The sequence below is a fragment of the Scyliorhinus canicula genome, chromosome 11 (assembly GCF_902713615.1).
Source record: "Scyliorhinus canicula chromosome 11, sScyCan1.1, whole genome shotgun sequence".
Taxonomy (NCBI): domain Eukaryota; kingdom Metazoa; phylum Chordata; class Chondrichthyes; order Carcharhiniformes; family Scyliorhinidae; genus Scyliorhinus; species Scyliorhinus canicula.
The window spans coordinates 136,051,604-136,069,571 of NC_052156.1; the positions used below are offsets into that span (position 1 = coordinate 136,051,604).

Genomic DNA, 17,968 nt, shown 5'->3' on the forward strand with positions numbered 1-17,968 from the left:
CAGCTAAACAAAATGCATGTTTTACCTGTCACCAAGGCTTCTTTATTTCCTTCAGTATGATCTTTTTCCATTTGACCTTCTCCGGTGCTTGGACTTGACAGATCACTTGAAGAATTGTAAATCACCCATTTCAGTATACAGATTGCACTAGTAAGTCTGAAGTCATCTGAAAGCAACATTATCTGCTTTTAGACTGGAGTTATTTACTTGTAAACTCAGTAAAACAAATGTGTAATCTCTGCTTCTCAAACACAAGTACACATTTCAGTAAATTTACCGTGGATGTTTTCAAAGAAAAGTGTTTGTTATAGCTACTTACTCTTCTGTCTTCCACAAGCATGTGCAATGTTCAATTGTGTGACAATACTAAATTCATTCGTAGCTAACAGACTTAGATTGATATCCAAGAACAAAAAAGTAGCCCTGATTCCTATAAAGCTATACAAGTGCTTATTGGGTCAGCTTGTGGCTGATAGCGAAGGAATTCACCTCAGGATCTTCATACAACTGGAACTGCTGGGCGTGCCTCAAGGGGATTCCAATAATACATTTTGTCCAGAGGAAGGAAGGTTTTGATGAATTGTATAATTCAGACACAAGAACAAAAGCGTGCATTCGCATGAAGATATTTATCTGTAAAATGTGTCCATCTTTAACCAACTGGAGGAGGTCCCCACCTGCTTCAAGAAGACCACCATCATACCGGTACCAAAGAAGAACCAGGCAATGTGCCTCAATGACTACCGCCCGGTGGTCCTGACTTCAGTTGTAATGAAGTGCTTCGAGAGGCTGACCATGAAGCGCATCACCTCCATACTCCCAGAACGCCTTGATCCACTTCAATTCGCATACCGCTGCAACCGGTCCACATCAGACAGCATTTCCCTGGCCCTACACTCATCCCTAGAGCATCTCGAAAACAAGGACTCCGACATCAGACTCCTATTTATTGACTACAGTTCTGCCTTCAACACCATAATCCCAGCCAAACTCATATCAAAGCTCCAAAACCTAGGACTTGGCTCTCCACTCTGCAACTGGATCCTCGATTTTCTGACCAACAGACCACAGTCAGTAAGAAAGAACACCAACACCTCCTCCACAATAATCCTCAATACCGGTGCCCCGCAAGGCTGCGTACTTAGCCCCCTACTCTATCCCTGTACACACACGACTGCATGGCAAAATTTGGTTTCAACTGCATCTACAAGTTTGTTGACGATACAACTATAGTGGGCCGGATCTCAAATAACGACGAGTCAGAAAACAGGAGGGAGATAGAGAACCTAGTGGAGTGGTGTAACGACAACAATCTCTCCCTCAATGCCGGCAAAACTAAAGAGCTGGTCATTGACTTCAGGAAGCAAAGTACTGTACACACCCCTGTCAGCATCAATGCGGCCGAGGTGGAGATGGTTAGCAGTTTCAAATTCCTAGGGGTCCACATCTGCAAAAATCTATCCTGGTCCACTCACGTCAACGCTATCACAAAGAAAGCACAACAGCGCCTATACTTCCTCAGGAAACTAAGGAAATTCGGCATGTCCACATTAACTCTTACCAACTTTTACAGATGCACCATAGAAAGCATCCTATCGGGCTGCATCACAGCCTGGTATGCCAACTGCTCGGCCCAGGACTGCAAGAAACTTCAGAGAGTCGTGAATACCGCCCAGTCCATCACACAAACCTACCTCCCATCCATTGACTCCATCTACACCTCCCGCTGCCTGGGGAAAGCGGGCAGCATAATCAAAGATCCCTCCCACCCGGCTTACTCACTCTTCCAACTTCTTCCATTGGGCAGGAGATACAGAAGTCTGAGAACAGGCACAAACAGACTCAAAAACAGCTTCTTCCCCACTGTCACCAGGCTCCTAAATGACCTTCTTATTGACTGACCTCATTAACACTACACCCTGTATGCTTCATCCGATGCCAGTGCTTATGTAGTTACATTGTATATCTTGTGTCACCCTATTATATATTTTCTTTCATTCTCTTTTCTTCCCATGTACTTAATGATCTGTTGAGCTGCTCGCAGAAAAATACTTTTTACTGTACCTCGATACACGTGACAATAAACAAATCCAATCCAATCCAATCCAATACACTTTTTTTTTTCTTTATGCCTCAGGTTCTTATCAAATTCTATCACTGGAAAAAGTTAGGAAACATATGCAAAATTTTTAAAAGATCAAATTTATAATAGGAAGTGGAGAAGAAGATGGCAGGCGGACTCAAGAACAAAACAGGAGGAGGGATGTTGTGGGGAAAGGATTGGAGAGGAGAGTTACGTATGAATTACAATAACATTCAAAGATTTACTATAATATCCCCCCAGAAAGACTATGTAAAAAGTGGACGTGCAATCCCGAGGGGGTATTAATTTTCAACAAATCTCCAGTTGAAAGTCATTTATTGATTTTGCAATTCTATGTCAAAATTATTCCTTTTCTTAAAATGAGCATTCATTCCTTTGCAATAATTATTTTCTTGCCATGAACAGGAACATATGATGTGGTCTGAACTGTTGGTCAAATTATGTAACACTTTAAGGGCAAGTAGAAGAGCTGGCGGCTCAAACCGCTCCATCCTTTGCTTCAGTGAGGTGATCCTTTGGAGAAGCAAGAGAAAGAAAATTTGTGATGAACCAAGCAGATTTCATTAGGCAGAGGGTGAGGGGGGTGGAGGGGGGGCGGGGTCATGTTCAAGCATGTTTTTATATTTCTTTCTCCCACCCCTCCAAGCAACCATTTCCAATTCCTCAACTGACGGCAGCTTTTTCCTTTACTATTTAGATGGAGGGGAATCTCATACTCACTGCGGAGTCTACATTCGTCTGTCTCATCAGAAACCAGATAGCACCGTGGAAAGAAAATATCAGCATTCTCATCCAAGTAGGAAGGCAACTTCCTCAGATTCATGCAGAGTCTAGCCTTCAATGAAACAGCATTTAAAAATATTTGGTCACATAAACATCTGCTTAAATGATTATCTTCATGTGAAGTATTTACAATCAACAGAGTGACAACTTCTGAAGAGATTTAACATTCTTTAGGATAATGAATTTGCATTTTTATAACACTTTTCACACCCAGAAGACCTCCCAAAACACTTCACAGCCAAGGAGTTACTTTTGAAAGTGCAGTTTTAGTTGCTATTTAAACAAATGCACCTCTCAATTTTCAATAAGACCATTTGCCGAGAACAATGGAATAAATGACCAGTCAGTCAGTTTTGGTGTTATTGATGGAGGGAGATCCAAACTTTAATCGTGTTCTGTTTACCAAATTATACAGACTTAATAGTCTTTTTTAATGAAAACCAGTAGTGAAATTACACATCGCAACTATTAAAAATCATAACTCTAATTACTATCATAAAGGAATAGTTAGAGATTCATTGCAATATTGTCAGAAAATTTTCCTTCATGTTAATTTAAGAACAATGTAAAAGTAGCATTTGGGAAGTTAATGGTCCATGAAGTGTCTTTCAAGATGTTTTATCATACTCATGTGCAAAGGATTCCATAATTATTCAATCATTAAAGATATGATGATGTCTGAACAAATGCTTCTACTGTAAATTTCATTAGAGAGCTGCTGTTGAATTAAAAATACCGGGGGGAAAACAGACGAAAGAGCCGAAGCAAAAAGACAAGGCAACTTGGGCAGGATAATGATTGATTGGTACCTATTCTATAAGTGGGATCATATAACTAACTTCTTCCTGTAGTTATTGTTGACAATAACAGAGTGTGAATGTGAAACAAATGTGAAACATGTTTCTGTGGCACTCCACTATCACTGTTTCAACATTAAAATAAACGGGTGAATGCCCGTCTCAAAATAACAGATAAAGGAATTCACATAAAGGTACATAATTGGTACCTTTTAGTGACATATGTACTTTCATTTAGTCTCTGATTGTGCAAACCAGTATAACATGCCTCTGTGACCCTGCCCCTTATCCCTGGGGCACTTTATTGTATATTTATGTGGACATCCATTGCAAAGAATACCCTTCTTAAGGACACAGGAATTGATTGGTTTTCTGAAGGATACAGGAATTGATTTGTTTTCCTTTATTCCTTTTAGGGGTTGTGGGAGCATCATAGGAATGGCTGGCATTTATTTCCCTAATTGCCCATTTTCCTTCCGGAAAGGCCATTAATGAATCATATGGCCCATTATCTGAGGTCGCTGGACCACTAGTCCAATCACACTGCCATTATGCTACCATCTTCCCCTACTGAGCAATTGACAAAGAAAAGGCAAGGTCCAGCTCGCTCACCTCCTATTCTCCTGTTAGTAGCATATCACAAAGACAATGATGCGCTGACGAATCTCAGCAATCAATCTCCATCAGTTCGTCTACAGCAGACCAGAGGACGGAATTTTCCAGCCCTGCCTGCAGCTGGGCGGAAGAACTTAATTTGGCACAAGGCCAAAACTCAGTTTCCTGAGAGCAGGATGAAATGAAATGAAAATTGCTTATTGTCACAAGTAGGCTTCAAATGAAGTTACTGTGAAATGCCCCTAATCGCCACATTCCGGCGCCTGTTCGGGGAGGCTGGTGCGGGAACACCGCCTCCCTGAAAGAATTCATTCCCTGGACTTCAAAGATAGGCTAAAGGTGGTTCGAGCTTTCCAACAAAACCATGTTGGGAACCCTAGTTGCATGCATTAGCATCTCATGGACGTTCATTAAAAGGAAACCTTGCCAGAATTAAGTTCCCACTCCAAATTAAGATTCCTGCCAGCAAAAATTTAGTATTCAGTTTTATAACTGTTTATAAACAAGCTTCACTTCACTTCACCCTCAACTTTGAGATCACTACTTTCGTCTTCATGAACACCACTCAGCGCCTCACTCATATCAGGCGCTGATAGCAAAAGCTGGGCCAAGGCTGGGCACAGGAGGCAGGCGAGGGCTGGAGGGGTGGGGTGGGAAAGTGGAGGGAGTGAAAGCTGGACAAAAGAGGTAAATTAAACAGGGAAAAGGGGAGTAAGTTTCCAAGGAAGGAGGATGAGAGTGTCTGGAAGAAGGAAGGACTGTGCGGGGAAACGGGAAAGAGATGAGTGCCCAGGATAGATGTACGATGGAAGAGTGCCGAGGGAAGAAGGAGGAGCGGGAGAGTACTTGAGGAGAGGTGGGAGGGGGGTATTGTAGAGGGCAATATCGGTGCTGCGATGGTGGGGTCCTGAGGGTTAAACTCAGGTGGGGGGGGGTGAATATTATAGAGGGCAAGATCGGTGCTACGATGGTGGGGCCCTGGGGGTTAAACTCAGGGTACTGGTCAGAGGAAAAGCAGTCAGAGGGGACAGTGGAATGCAGTAGGGTGGCAGGTCCAGGGTGAAAGTTTTGTTGGTAAATGTTTCATGGGTGAGGGTCATCGGGGTGGACAGGTAGTTCAGGTAACGGAGGGGACAAGCTCTGAGTGAGCATAGGGATAGTAACGGGCATCAGCTCTGAGGGGAGGGAAGGCATGTGGAGGTGGATTTTAATAGGGTCCAGGGTAATAGAGGTTCTCAGAAGGGAGAGGCATGGTGATACTGAGCAAGTCAAGGGCAATGGGGGCAAGTTAGTAGGTGACAGGGGAGGATAGAAGATGGTGGATCGAGTTTGGAATGTGACACACACCATTTTCCAAATCTGACCCTAAACACACAGTTGGTAAGTCAGATCCATGAATATGGGAGGAGAGTCTTTTCAAGTGGGTGGAGTTCAAAATCAGCACAATTGACAGAGTAAAAGGACAACCTAATAATTATGAGACAAATGGATGTCAACCATGCTCAGATATGTTCTCCTTTCTGTGGTGAAGTCCACACGGTAAGTTTGTCTTGATTCATGCACCTCATAACATCGAGATCTTAGCAGGCACCCCTCTTGCAATCAAGGTCAGTGTGTGCGTTGCCTCATTACTTGCTGCCTTCACCTTCATACTCAAAATGACAAAATCACCTAGGAAGGGCATTCCCGATGGAACGTGCCCACCACAGCTTTCTCCAGACATGTACAGCAGCCTCTGGTTTTCTACTGTTAAGAGACAACGTAAAGCATCATTCTCTCAGCCCTGAACTGCATCTACACTATTCGACGTCACTCACATTGCAGAGTTAACTCCCCTTGAGCAATCAAGACATCCTCCCACATCAGGGCAATAGCAGCAGAACTTGTTAAACACATTTTGAGGACAGAACATGGCAAGCTGCAAGTAATGGCTTGTGTGAGGAGTGGCCAGGCAGCAAGCACACTCATAACTGATGGCCATGTGGTATTACTGAGTAATTATTAAGCTGATAAAGTGACAGACTCCATCTACAGGAGTTCATGATTGGATTCTGATAGGAGGCCACATTCCAGAGGTCCTCTCCCTTAATCTCGGGGACATGGGGTGGAGGGTGTTGCACACAGCTGTCCCATACAACTGTATACTGTATCGGTTCACAGATTCCCAAGATGCCTGCCTTGTTTGCGGCCTTGTGGAGTCCATTGACCATGTACATGTAAGTTGTTTTAAGCTGCAACCCCTTTTCAGTTTTTTGAAAAATTCTTTGAGACTTTTGTTTGCACTTTGGCCTCGTGCTCCTGATCTATGGGCACCTAGAGCAAAGAGGGGCAGGGCAAGAGGAGTGCAGCCTTGTGAACCTGCTCCTGGGTCTGGCAAAACTTGCCAAAAACAGATCCAAGCAGCGGGCGACCGAGGAGGTCGTCCGACACGACTGTCTGCTCCTCTTCTGCAACTTCATTTGTGGCAGGGTGTCCCTGGAGTGGGAACATGTCGTGTCCAGGGGCACTATCGAGGCCTTCCATGCTCGGTGGGCACCACAGGGTCTGGGGTGCTTTATTGAACCTCTTTAATCACATTTTAGTTTAATATTTTAACTTTTATTTATGTTTTGCTTTTCAGGCAGTATCCCTTTAAATGTGTCCCTCAGTTTGTTTAATTTATTGGTTCAATTTAAATAGTTGGAGGCATCCTCACTGGCTTCCCAAGGGAGTCCTGTCTCACCCTCAGCAGAGGCACAGTGCAGCTCCTCCCCAGCTAGCTCGCTGGCCATCTTCTCATGCTGGGTCAGGGCACTATTACCTTCCATTTGCCCATGGTCTTCACTCACACACGCATGTTGTGCATTTTATTCTCCTGCAGAATGACAGAAGGATTGTTTGTCATGCCATCTGTTTCATGACCTGATCAGGAGCATGCATGTTTATGGCAGCTGCTGGGAGTCCTCCCCAGTAAGTGATTAAGAAGCTGTTTGTCCTGCAATGGATAGGAGATTAAGAGCATAATTGGGCTGGCACATATTTAGTGCAGATGAACCATTTGCTGGGGAGGGCTGCACCCCAAATTCCTGTGTGACATCCCTGTGGATGTGCACGCTTCAGTGGCCTGATTTCCTCAGTTTACAGTGAGCAGATGATGTATTTACACTGGCAGAGCACAGCACCCTGGCAGAGCACAGCACGCTGGCAGAGCACAGCACACTGGCAGAGCACAGCAGATCATTCATCCTCTTCCTACACTTCAGAGTGTCTCTGCACTGGACACCATGGCACGCAACTCTGCTGCAAATTCTGTCCCTGGATCACCACACAGCCCAGGGGGAATCACTCCATTCTGTGCCTGCTGCCAAGCTTAGACTTGCAAGGGTCCTTCTTGTTGATTTCCTTATTTCCGCTTTCTGTTTGCCATTATCATTTTGATCCATGGATGCTTCATGGAAATGTACACAAGAGACAGAAATGCAGAAGAAACTCATTCAGGGGGCCCTCTCTAATTTGGACAGTCAGAAACCTGACCAATGGAAGCACGTTGCCTTTGACTTTGAAGAGGAGTGAAAACAAGGCACTTTTTGAAGATATCAGAGGGAGTTCTAAAGCCAAAGATGCAAACCTATCAGCAGAAGAAGAACAGAGAGAAGATCTGGAAAAATCTTCAGAATACTGGAAAAATATTGAGAGAGTTGTAGGGAAACACCAGGGTTCACTCCGTTAAATGTAGACATAGGAAACTCTGAACCAATAAAGCCACATCCGACTCGACTAAAACCATGGAGACTGGCTCAGTTAGAGAATGGGATACAGCGTATGTTGGATATGTTATGGAAACAAATGAAAATGCTATGGTCCACAGAACACCAAGTAGAGTTTGGGAGATTGAAGGCCATGTTAGTGAGCGAAACGGTGATGGCGAACCGGTTTCAGACCATTTAAAATGGCCACAGATGTCAATGGCCCACAGGTAGGCGAATACGCCCGATATGACAATAAACAAAGCTTAGTTTATACAGACCATAATCCGTTTGTGTTTATAGACAAGTTTAAAACCCAGAACGTAAGATTATTCCATTGGAGTTTATTCTTACAACCGTTCAATGTTAATATTGTACACATCCCTGGAAAGGATAACGTGATAGCAAATGCTTTGTCACAGGCTTAAGAGCTGACTAGTCACCAATGTAGAGACTGGGAAGAGGAACTTATACAATGGGGATGGATGAATGGATATATGTTAATGATTTATGCCTTGCATCCCTCATAATGAAATCTCCATGCCCTGATGTTTCATTCCTTTTAGGGCGAGATGCTAGCTTTGATTCACTGTTAATGTAGATGTAAATTGGCACGCTTTTAAACAGCAATTCACACTCAACTCTAGGGCTTCAGGCACAGCTTAATGAACGGAGAATAGCATTGCTGCTCACCGTAGCAAGTCCATAGATGATAAAAATCATTTTGACGAGGTCCTGAAAAAATTTGATTGGCACTGTACACCCAAAAAGAACGAAACATTTGAGCGATACGTTTTTCACACGCACGCACAATAGGCAGGTGAATCGTTCAACAGCTTTTAAGCAGGCTCGAGGTTAAAGGCTCAGAAATGTAACTTTGCAAGCATCAATGATCCACGGTCAAATTGTGTTTGGGGTTAGCAATGACAAAGTTCGTGAGAGATTGTTGAAGGAGAATGAATTCCAGCTCGACGATGCCATTAGAATTTGCCATGCCAGCGAGCTAGCTGCACAGATTAGCACTCTAAAACCTTTGGCGTGAAGATCGGAGATGCAGCCAACACCATTAGTGTTGTGACGCACCCTCAAGCAAGGCGTGGTCCCAGCAGCGGTGGCCATTTTAAACGAGTGACCAATACCACCATTTTGTGCAAGCCATGGGGCAACAAACATTTGCAAAGGCAATGTTCAGCATTCAAAAACGTCTGTTCTAAATGCAACGGCAAGAATCACTTTGCAAAACAATATTTTTCGAATACAAAAATCAGAAATATAAAAATCAATCAATATGGTTGAAGAGCTCAATCTCAAAGACATTTTTTATAGCATTATAATGAGATGCAAGCTAAACAGTCTTCAAAGCAAATTTGCAGTAATAACAAGACAGATGCAACTGTTCACTGGATAACTGGACAGTTCCTCTGATGATTGATAAAACATTAATCAATGTTAAACTTGACACGGGAGCGAGAGCCAATCTTATATGTTTATCGGATATGCAAGAAATGAAAATTAAACCGCACTTTCTAACTAAAAGGTAATTTTGAAAGCTTTTAACAGAAAATAAATCACAATCTAGGAGTATGCGAACTAGAGGTCAGGGTAAAGAATAAGATGCATAAAGTGAGGTTTTCCATTGTAGAGGCTGAGTGTGAATCAAAACTGGGAGTGGAAGCATGTGAAACACTTGAATTAATAAAAAGAGTATACAGTGCTGACTGTGCTGTAACCACGCAAAGTACATCAGTGGATTCAAACCTCAAATATTTCCAAAATAGTTCAAGGATTTGGAGTTTTTCCCATTCACTTATCGGATCCAATTGAAAGAGAATGCACAGCCAGTCGTATATGCACCAAGGTGAGTACCAGCTCCATTAAAGGGGCAGCACGGTAGCATTGTGGACAGCACAATTGCTTCACAGCTCCAGGGTCCCAGGTTCGATTCCGGCTTGGGTCACTGTCTGTGCGGAGTCTGCACATCCTCCCCATGTGTGCGTGGGTTTCCTCCGGGTGCTCCGGTTTCCTCCCACAGTCCAAAGAAGGTTAGGTGGATTGGCCATGATAAATTGCTCTTAGTGTCCAAAATTTCCCTTAGTGTTGGGTGGGGTTACTGGGTTATGGGGATAGGGTGGAGGTGTTGACCTTGGCTAGGGTGCTCTTTCCAAGAGCCGGTGCAGACTCAATGGGCCGAATGGCCTCCTTCTGCACTGTAAATTCTATGATAATCTATGACTAAAAAATGAACTGGAGAGAATGACAAATCTAGGGGTGATAAAAAGAATTGTAGACGCAATGGCTTGGGTGAACTCCATGGTCTGTGCGAAGAAACAAAATAATGACCTGAGAATCTGCATAGATCCCAAAGATCCCAATTTAAGTATAAAGCGAGAACATTATCCAATTCTGTAAAGAGAAGAGATCACGTGCGAGATGTCAGGAGTGGCGTGCTTGAGCAAACTAGCCAGGGTTAGCATCGCAGGGTTTTTGGCAACTCAGGTTGGATGAAGAAATCACAGAGCTGTGCACCTTTAACACTCCATTCGGATGGTACAGTTGTCTCAGAATGTCATTTGGTGTTATTTCAGCATCTGAAATTTTCCATAGGGCAATGGGACACGTTGTAGAAGGATTTCCAGACATCAGAGTGCACATAGACAATATCATTGTTTGGGGTTCAACAAAAGAAGAGCACGACAAAAGGCTTATCAAAGTGCTGAGAAGCATAACAAATTAAGTTAAATAAAGCCAAATGCCTGTTGGTGTTGAAGAAATTACATTCTTGGGAGCCAAACTGTCTGCTCGAGGTATACAACCAGACCAGAAGATAAAGGCGATATTAAACATGCCATGTCCAACAGACAAAAAAAAAAGTCCTCAGGATGCTTGGTATGATATATTTCGTAAGTAAATTTTATTCCTAATTTACCAGCAAAATCAACATGCTTGCGGAAAATAATCAAAAAGGATACAATTTTCCAATGATCTGAAAGACATGAACATGAGTGGCGAATGTTACAGGATGCACTGACAACAGCTCCAATGCTGACATTTTTTGACCCGACAAAGGAGACAAAAGTATCAACAGGTGTGTCGAAAGATGGGTTGGGAGCAATGTTATTGCAGCAAGACAATGATGAATATTGGCTTCCAATTGCCTAAAGCTTCAAGGTTAATGACTGACATAGAGCGTAGATATGCTCAAGTAGAAAAAGAATGCTTACGTTTGATAAATTGATTAAATTCCACGATTACATACATGGCCTACCAACATTCTAAATTGAAACTGAGCAGAGACCACTTGTAGCAATCATCAGAAAAAATTGAGATGTCATCAGGAATACCAGATATGATGATGAAGTTACAGAAGTACGACTTCAATCTCATTTATACTCCAGGAAATCATACTGTTGTAATAATAATAATCGCTTATTGTCAGAAGTAGACTTCAGTGCAGTTACTGTGAAAAGCCCCTAGTCACCACATTCCGGCGCCTGTTCGGATAGGCTGGTACGGGAGTTGAACCCGAGCTGCTGCCGTGTTCTGCATTTAAAGCCAGCTATTTAGCCCGGTGTGCTAAATCAGCCCCTTAGCTGATGCACTCTCGAGCTACGGACATGAAGGAAGAACAAGACATGGGTGAGGATGTGCAAGTACACATGAATCTTGTGACAGAAACACTTAGTGTCTGATCCGACATCAACATTTAAAAAAAAAAATTTTATTCTCCTTTTTCACATTTTCTCCCAGATTTACACCCAGCAATAAACAATAATCAGTAACGACTGCAATATCAATCCCCATATCAATAACAATCCCATCCTCCCACCAAACCCCCAAACATTAGCCCGCATGTTAACATAAACAAATAACAAAAAGGAATCAGGAATCACCCATAGTCACCATTAATACATACAATCCCCCTCCCCCAACTCCCCCCTAATATTCAATGTAATCCAATTCTCGAAAGTGCATAATAAATAACGCTCATGAATTGTAGAACCCCTCCATCCTTCTCCTCAGTTCAAATTTGACCTTCTCAAGAGTTAAGAAACCCCACCACGCCAGGGCATAAGGTGGAGAGGTTGATCTCCACCCCAACAGGATCCCCCTTCGGGCGATCAACGAGGCGAAGGCTACAACATCTGACTCCGCACTCGTTTCCAATCCCGGCTTGTCCGACACCCCGAATATAGCCTCCCAAGGGCCCGGGTCCAGTTTCACGTACACCACTTTAGAGGTTACCCTAAACACTTCCTTCCAGTAATCCTTCAGGTTGGGACAGGACCAAAACATATGAACGTAGGTTTTTTGTTATCTGACCCACGTTATTGTTTGACAATAAACATTTAATAGTCACAAACTAGACATTCTCTAGTGCAGTGCTTCTCAAAGCGTGGTACGCGTACCGGTGCCAGTACGCGAGCCATCGTCTGCCGGTACTTGGAGTGTTTCCAGAAAAGAAAGAGACAGTAATCCTGGATTGGCTTGTTTCGCTCACCGGTCCCTGAAAAAAAAAACTGCCGGTACGCCACATCAGATAGTTTGAGATGCACTGATCTAGTGCACTACTTCTGACCGGCCAAGCACCAGAACGTAACAGTATATAGTTCCAATTTTTGAAACAGCAGAACTCAGACTTTGTGGCACCAAGAGATGCAGTGAGACCCGATCCAATTGGTTGGCTGGTGGCCAATCAATTGGCCAAAAGGCCATATTCTGTCCGGTAACAGATGATCATTGGGTCCTACCTGAGTGGGATTATGCTCAGAAACCCAAGAAGCAAAGTTGGGTCCTGGAGGCTCAAGGAAGAAGGAGCTCTGAATGCATGCTCTTCCTCTCTTCTCTCTCCAGAAATGCTGTGAGCTGCTGTATTTATGGACCTACAGAGAACCTGAATGTATGAATCTACAGTGAAAACCATTACAGACTGAAAACATAGACCTCGACTTAAAGTGGACAGATAATAGTAAACCACTTGTATTTGCTGTATGTTTCATTATAGTTCTTGATATAAATAAAAAGTAATTGTGTTTACATTTACAAACCCGGTGACTGTAATTATTGGGCAGCCAAGGGCCACAGACTTTGCGTATTTTTCTAAGAATTATTGGTTAATTCAATTATGTTGCGACTCCAGGTCAAGGTCAGCTGGAATTGACCACACCCTAGCCCAGGGTGTTATAACAGACTTCAGAGTGGACTATTCCACCCATGGGGTAAGAAATATGGAGAGCTTTGGAAACTTCCAATATCACCTATTCCCCCATTTGTGCCACACTTACAATTTTTCACATACTGAAGTGCTTACATACTGAATCACAAAATATTAGTTTTTCTGCAATCTGTTTCTGATTGGGCTGGAAATCAAGTGCTGCAGCACTTTGGACCTTTTTCCCTGATTTTTTTGTCGGAAAATGCAACTGTGACGAGGAATCCTGCATCAGTGCATGGAGAACTGGACCAGGAGTGCAGAGGAAGAAATAGGAGAACGGAGAAGGCTCGGGCTGAGGCTGCAGTGGGAGAAAGCATGGCGGACGACCGGAGTTCTGGCTCGACGACCCAGCGGTCGACACAGCAGCTGATGCAGTTCATACACGAGCTTCGCCAAACAGAAACAGGTATGCTTGGACCTGATTAAGGAATCGATTGCGCAGCTGGAACTCAGACTGGGTGCTCAAGATCGGACGATCCAGAAAGCGGAGAAGGCACTGACTGAGTAGGAGGAGCATCAAGCTGCAGTGGAGGCAGAGGTGGGGATGCTGAAAGTCCAGCAGAAAAGGTTCCAGAAGGTGGAGGACCTAGAGAACAGGTCCCACCGGCAGAACTTGAGAATCATGGGTCTTCAGGAGGGATCCGAAGGAACAGACGCAGGGGCATACATAGCAGGTCTGTTCAAGAAGCTGCAAGGGGAGGGGACGTTCACCCAACCTCTGGAAGTGGACAGGGTGCACAGAGTGCTCGCAAGGAAGCCGCGTGTAGGTGGCTACCGAGAGCAATGGTGGTGAGGTTCCACAGGTACCAGGACAAGGAGTGCATTCTACGGTGGGCCAGGCAGACACGGAGCTGTAAATGGGAGAACAGTGTCCTGAGTATATATCAGGATCTGAGCGCGTGCATAGCCAGGAGAAGAGCAGGGTTCAGCCAGATAAAATCAACCCTTTTTAAGAAGGTAAAGTTTGGACTACTGTACCCAGCCCGTCTTTGGGTCACTCACGAAGAGCAGCATTTTTACTATGAGTCACCCGAGGAAGCGGTGGACTTCGCGAGAAGGGAAGGTCTGGTAGCGGACTGAGGAGTTTGGACTGAACTTTGCTGCAGAGTTCATGCTTTTTTAAAAAACAAAAGTTTTTGTTTTTTGGACGTTACTTGTATTGATTTGGGGTCTGTGGACGAGCTGAGTGAGTTAAAATTTGCATTTGCACTGATGGGGAATGGAGGTGTGAATAGTAGATGTTGGATCTTCTTTTTGATTTCCTTTGTTTCTTTTGGGCAATTGAGCTGGGGTTGTTTACATTTGCATATGTGTGGGTCCAAGTGAGGGGGAGGGGGGATGGAACAATAGGTGGGAAAATGTCTGGCGCCATGGGCAGTGGCCATCAAACTAACTAGCTCATGGAAGCACAGTGGGGGATGAACAGATGTTATGCTTGTTGAAGGGGGCTGTGTGTATAGTGCTGTTACTTGGAGGGGAGTGGGGTGAAATGTTCTGCTGATGGGGGACGGAGTTTTGTTGTGGGACAATGGGAGGTCGGGGACGGAACCTGCCGGGGGACAGGCCTGCGGATGCGTGTGGCGCGGGCTGGAGACTGGCCCAAGAAAGGTGATGGCTGATAAGCGGAGGGGCTGGGGTGGGGTTGGGGGCGAGAAGCCCCCCAACCAGGCTGATCACATGGAATGTAAGAGGGCTAAATGGGCTGGTTAAGAGGGCACGCGTGTCCGCGCATTTGAGGGGACTGAAGGCGGGTTTGGCAATGCTGCAGGAGACGCACCTTAGAGTAACTGACCAGGTCAGGCTAAGGAAGGGTTGGGTTGGACAGGTTTTCCACTCAGGGCTGGACCACAAGACTAGGGGGGTCGCGATCCTAATTAATAAGCGAGTGTAATTCAAGGCGGGATGAATACTTATGGTCAGTGGGAAGCTGGAGGGGCTGCCGGTGGTACTCGTGAATGTGTACGCAGCAAATTGGGATGATGTGGAGTTCATAAGGAGGATGCTGGGGAAGATCCCGCCCCTGGATTCGCATAAGCTAGTCATGTGGGAGGACTTCAACACAGTCATTAACCCAGGGCTAGACCGCTCTAGCTCAAGGACAGGCAGGGTGCCAGCAATGGCAAAGGAGCTGAAGGGGTTCATGGAGCACATGGGGGGGTGGACCCGTGGAAATTTGGGCGGCCGAGGATGAAGGAGTTTTCCTTCTACTCGCACGTGTATGCAGTGTACTCCCGGATTTACTTTTTTATCTGAATAGGGCTTTACTGACAGGGGTAGTGGACACTGAATATTCAGCGATCACGATCTTGGATCATGCTCCACACTGGGTTCACTGGGTGAGCAAGGAGGGTAGCTAACGCCTGCACTGGAGACTGGGGGCGGAATTCTCCGCTCCCGCGAAAAATCGGGAAAGCCGTTGTGAACACGGCCGAGTTCACGACGGCCTCGGAGGCCGCTCCTCACCTTATTCACCCCCACCCAGGGGGCGAGGAACGGCCCTCCGTAACTCTCGGCCGCCGGGCCTTGACGCTGGCGTCAAGGCGGCGCGCCGAGAATGATGCAGCCGGCGCGCCTAAGTGACGTCAGTTGCGCATGCGCAGGTTGGCCGGTTCCAACCCGCGCATGCGCGGCTGACGTCACGACGGCTCAAACCCGTGCATGTGCGGTTGCCGTCTTCCCCTCCGCTACCCCGCAAGACGTGGTGGCTTGATCTTGCGGGGCGGCGGAGGGGAAAGAGTGCGTCCCTTTGAGGCGCCGGCCCGACAATCGGTGGGCACCGATCACGGGCCAGTCCCCTCGCGAGCACGGCCGTGGTGCTCACTCTGCTCTCCGCCCCCCACAAGCTTCAAACCAGCTTTTGGCGCCATGTTCACGACGGCAGCAACCAGGTGTGGGTGCTGCCGTCGTGAACCGGTCACGAATGGCAGGCCGCTCGGCATATCCGGGTCTGAGAATCGCCGGTCGCCGTGAAAAACGGCGAGCGGCGGTTCTTCCGAGCGGGGGGTGGGAGAATCGCGGGGGGCGCCGGGGGGCGTGTCGTTAGTCGCCCGGCCCTCCCGCGATTCTCCCATCCGGCGTGGGGAGCGGAGAATCGCGCCCTGGATGTGGGACTTTTAGCTGATGAGGACGTGTGTGGGCGGCTGACGAAATGTATCCAGAACTATCTGGAAGTCAACTACACGGGGGAAGTTTCGGCTGCAGTGGTCTGGGATGCGCTGAAGGCGGTGGTTAGAGGGGTGCTCGATATGGGCCCATAGGGGGAAGGCAGAGAGCAGAGATGGACCGACTGATAAAGGAAATACTACAGGTCAACAGGACGTATGCAGAGACCCAGAGGCAAGGCTTCTAAGGGAACAACGGAGGCTACAGGCGGAGTTCGGCTTGTTGACTACAGTGAAGGCTTTGGAGCAGCTGAGGAAGGCGAGGGCAGCGATCTATGAATATGGGGAGAAGGCTAGTAGAATGCTTGCCTAGCAGCCTAGAAAGTGGGAGGCAGTCAGGGAGATTGGGAAAGTAAGGGACAAGGATGGGAACCTGGTCGGAGATGCAGCTGGGGTAAATAAGGCGTTCAAGGAATTCTACAGCAGGCTGTACGAGTCGGAAACCCCAGCAGGGCCGGAGGGGATGAGACAACTCTGAGGGAGGCTGAAGTTCACGAAGGTTGACGAAGAGTTGGTAGAAGGGCTGGGGGCCCTGATCGGGTTGGAAGAGATAGCAGAAGGGCTGAAGGCCATGCAGCTGGCTAAAGCCCTGGGACCGGACGGGTCCCCCGTGGAGTTTTACAAAACATTCTCTGGGATACTGGGGTCACTGCTGATGAGGACATTTAATGAGGTGAAGGAGAGAGGGAGCTTCCCCCGACGATGTGACAGGCCACTATCTCATTGATCCTGAAGCAGGATATGGACCCGGAGTTATGCGGGCCCTCCAGACCGATCTCCCTACTAAACGTAGACGCCACATTGCTGGCTCAGGTCTTGTCCTCAAGGATTGAAGACTGCGTTCCGGACGTGAATGGGGAGAATCAGACGGGATTTGTTAAGGGGAGGCAGTTGGCGGGCAACATAAGAAGATTGTTGAATGTAATTACAATGCTCCCAGAGGGTAGGGAACGGGTGGAATGGAAATATCTGTGGGAAGTACTGAGGCGGTTTGGATTTGGGCAGGGCTTCATTAACTGGGTTAGGCTGCTGTATCAGGTGCTCATGGCAAGTGTTCGGACGAACAGGCTGACATCGGGCTATTTTAGGCTGCACTGGGGAACGAGGCACGAATGCCCCCTCTCCCCGCTGTTGTTCGCACTGGCCATAGAACCGCTGGCAATTGCGTTGAGAGCCTCAAGGTGCTGGTGGGGGGGTGTGGTACACAGAGTCTCACTGTACGCGGATGACCTGTATGTATTGGACCCATTGGAAGGGATGGAAGAAATGATGAGGATTCTGGGGAATTTTGGCCGATTTTCGGGTTACAAATTGAACATGGGGAGAAGTGAGATGTTCGCGATCCAGGCAAGGGGGCAGGAGAGGCGATTGGGGGAGCTGCTGTTTAGAGTGGTAGCTGGAAGCTTTCCGTACCTAGGCATCCAGGTGGCGCAGGAATGGGAACAGATGCACAAGCTATATCTGGCCCGACTAGTAGACCAAATGAAGGAAGACTTCAAAGGTGGGACGTGCTCCCACTATCACTGGCTGGGAAGGTACAGACAGTAAAAATGACGGTCCTCCCAAGATTC

General features: G+C 46.3%; 1 protein-coding gene across 3 annotated transcripts in view; it reads right to left on the reverse strand.

Moving 5' to 3' along the window:
• LOC119973396 (protein monoglycylase TTLL8-like) overlaps nt 1-17,968 on the reverse strand; it is a 131,535-nt gene that overhangs the window by 63,579 nt on the left and 49,988 nt on the right. For 2 of the 3 annotated variants that reach the window (XM_038811434.1, XM_038811433.1), the window contains 2 exons: nt 2,825-2,939; nt 26-166 (listed from right to left, as the gene is read on the reverse strand). In XM_038811434.1, coding sequence (XP_038667362.1) covers nt 26-166; nt 2,825-2,939 — 256 coding nt within the window. The remainder of the gene's footprint in view (nt 1-25; nt 167-2,824; nt 2,940-17,968) is intronic. The other variant, XM_038811435.1, reaches the window with a different exon arrangement.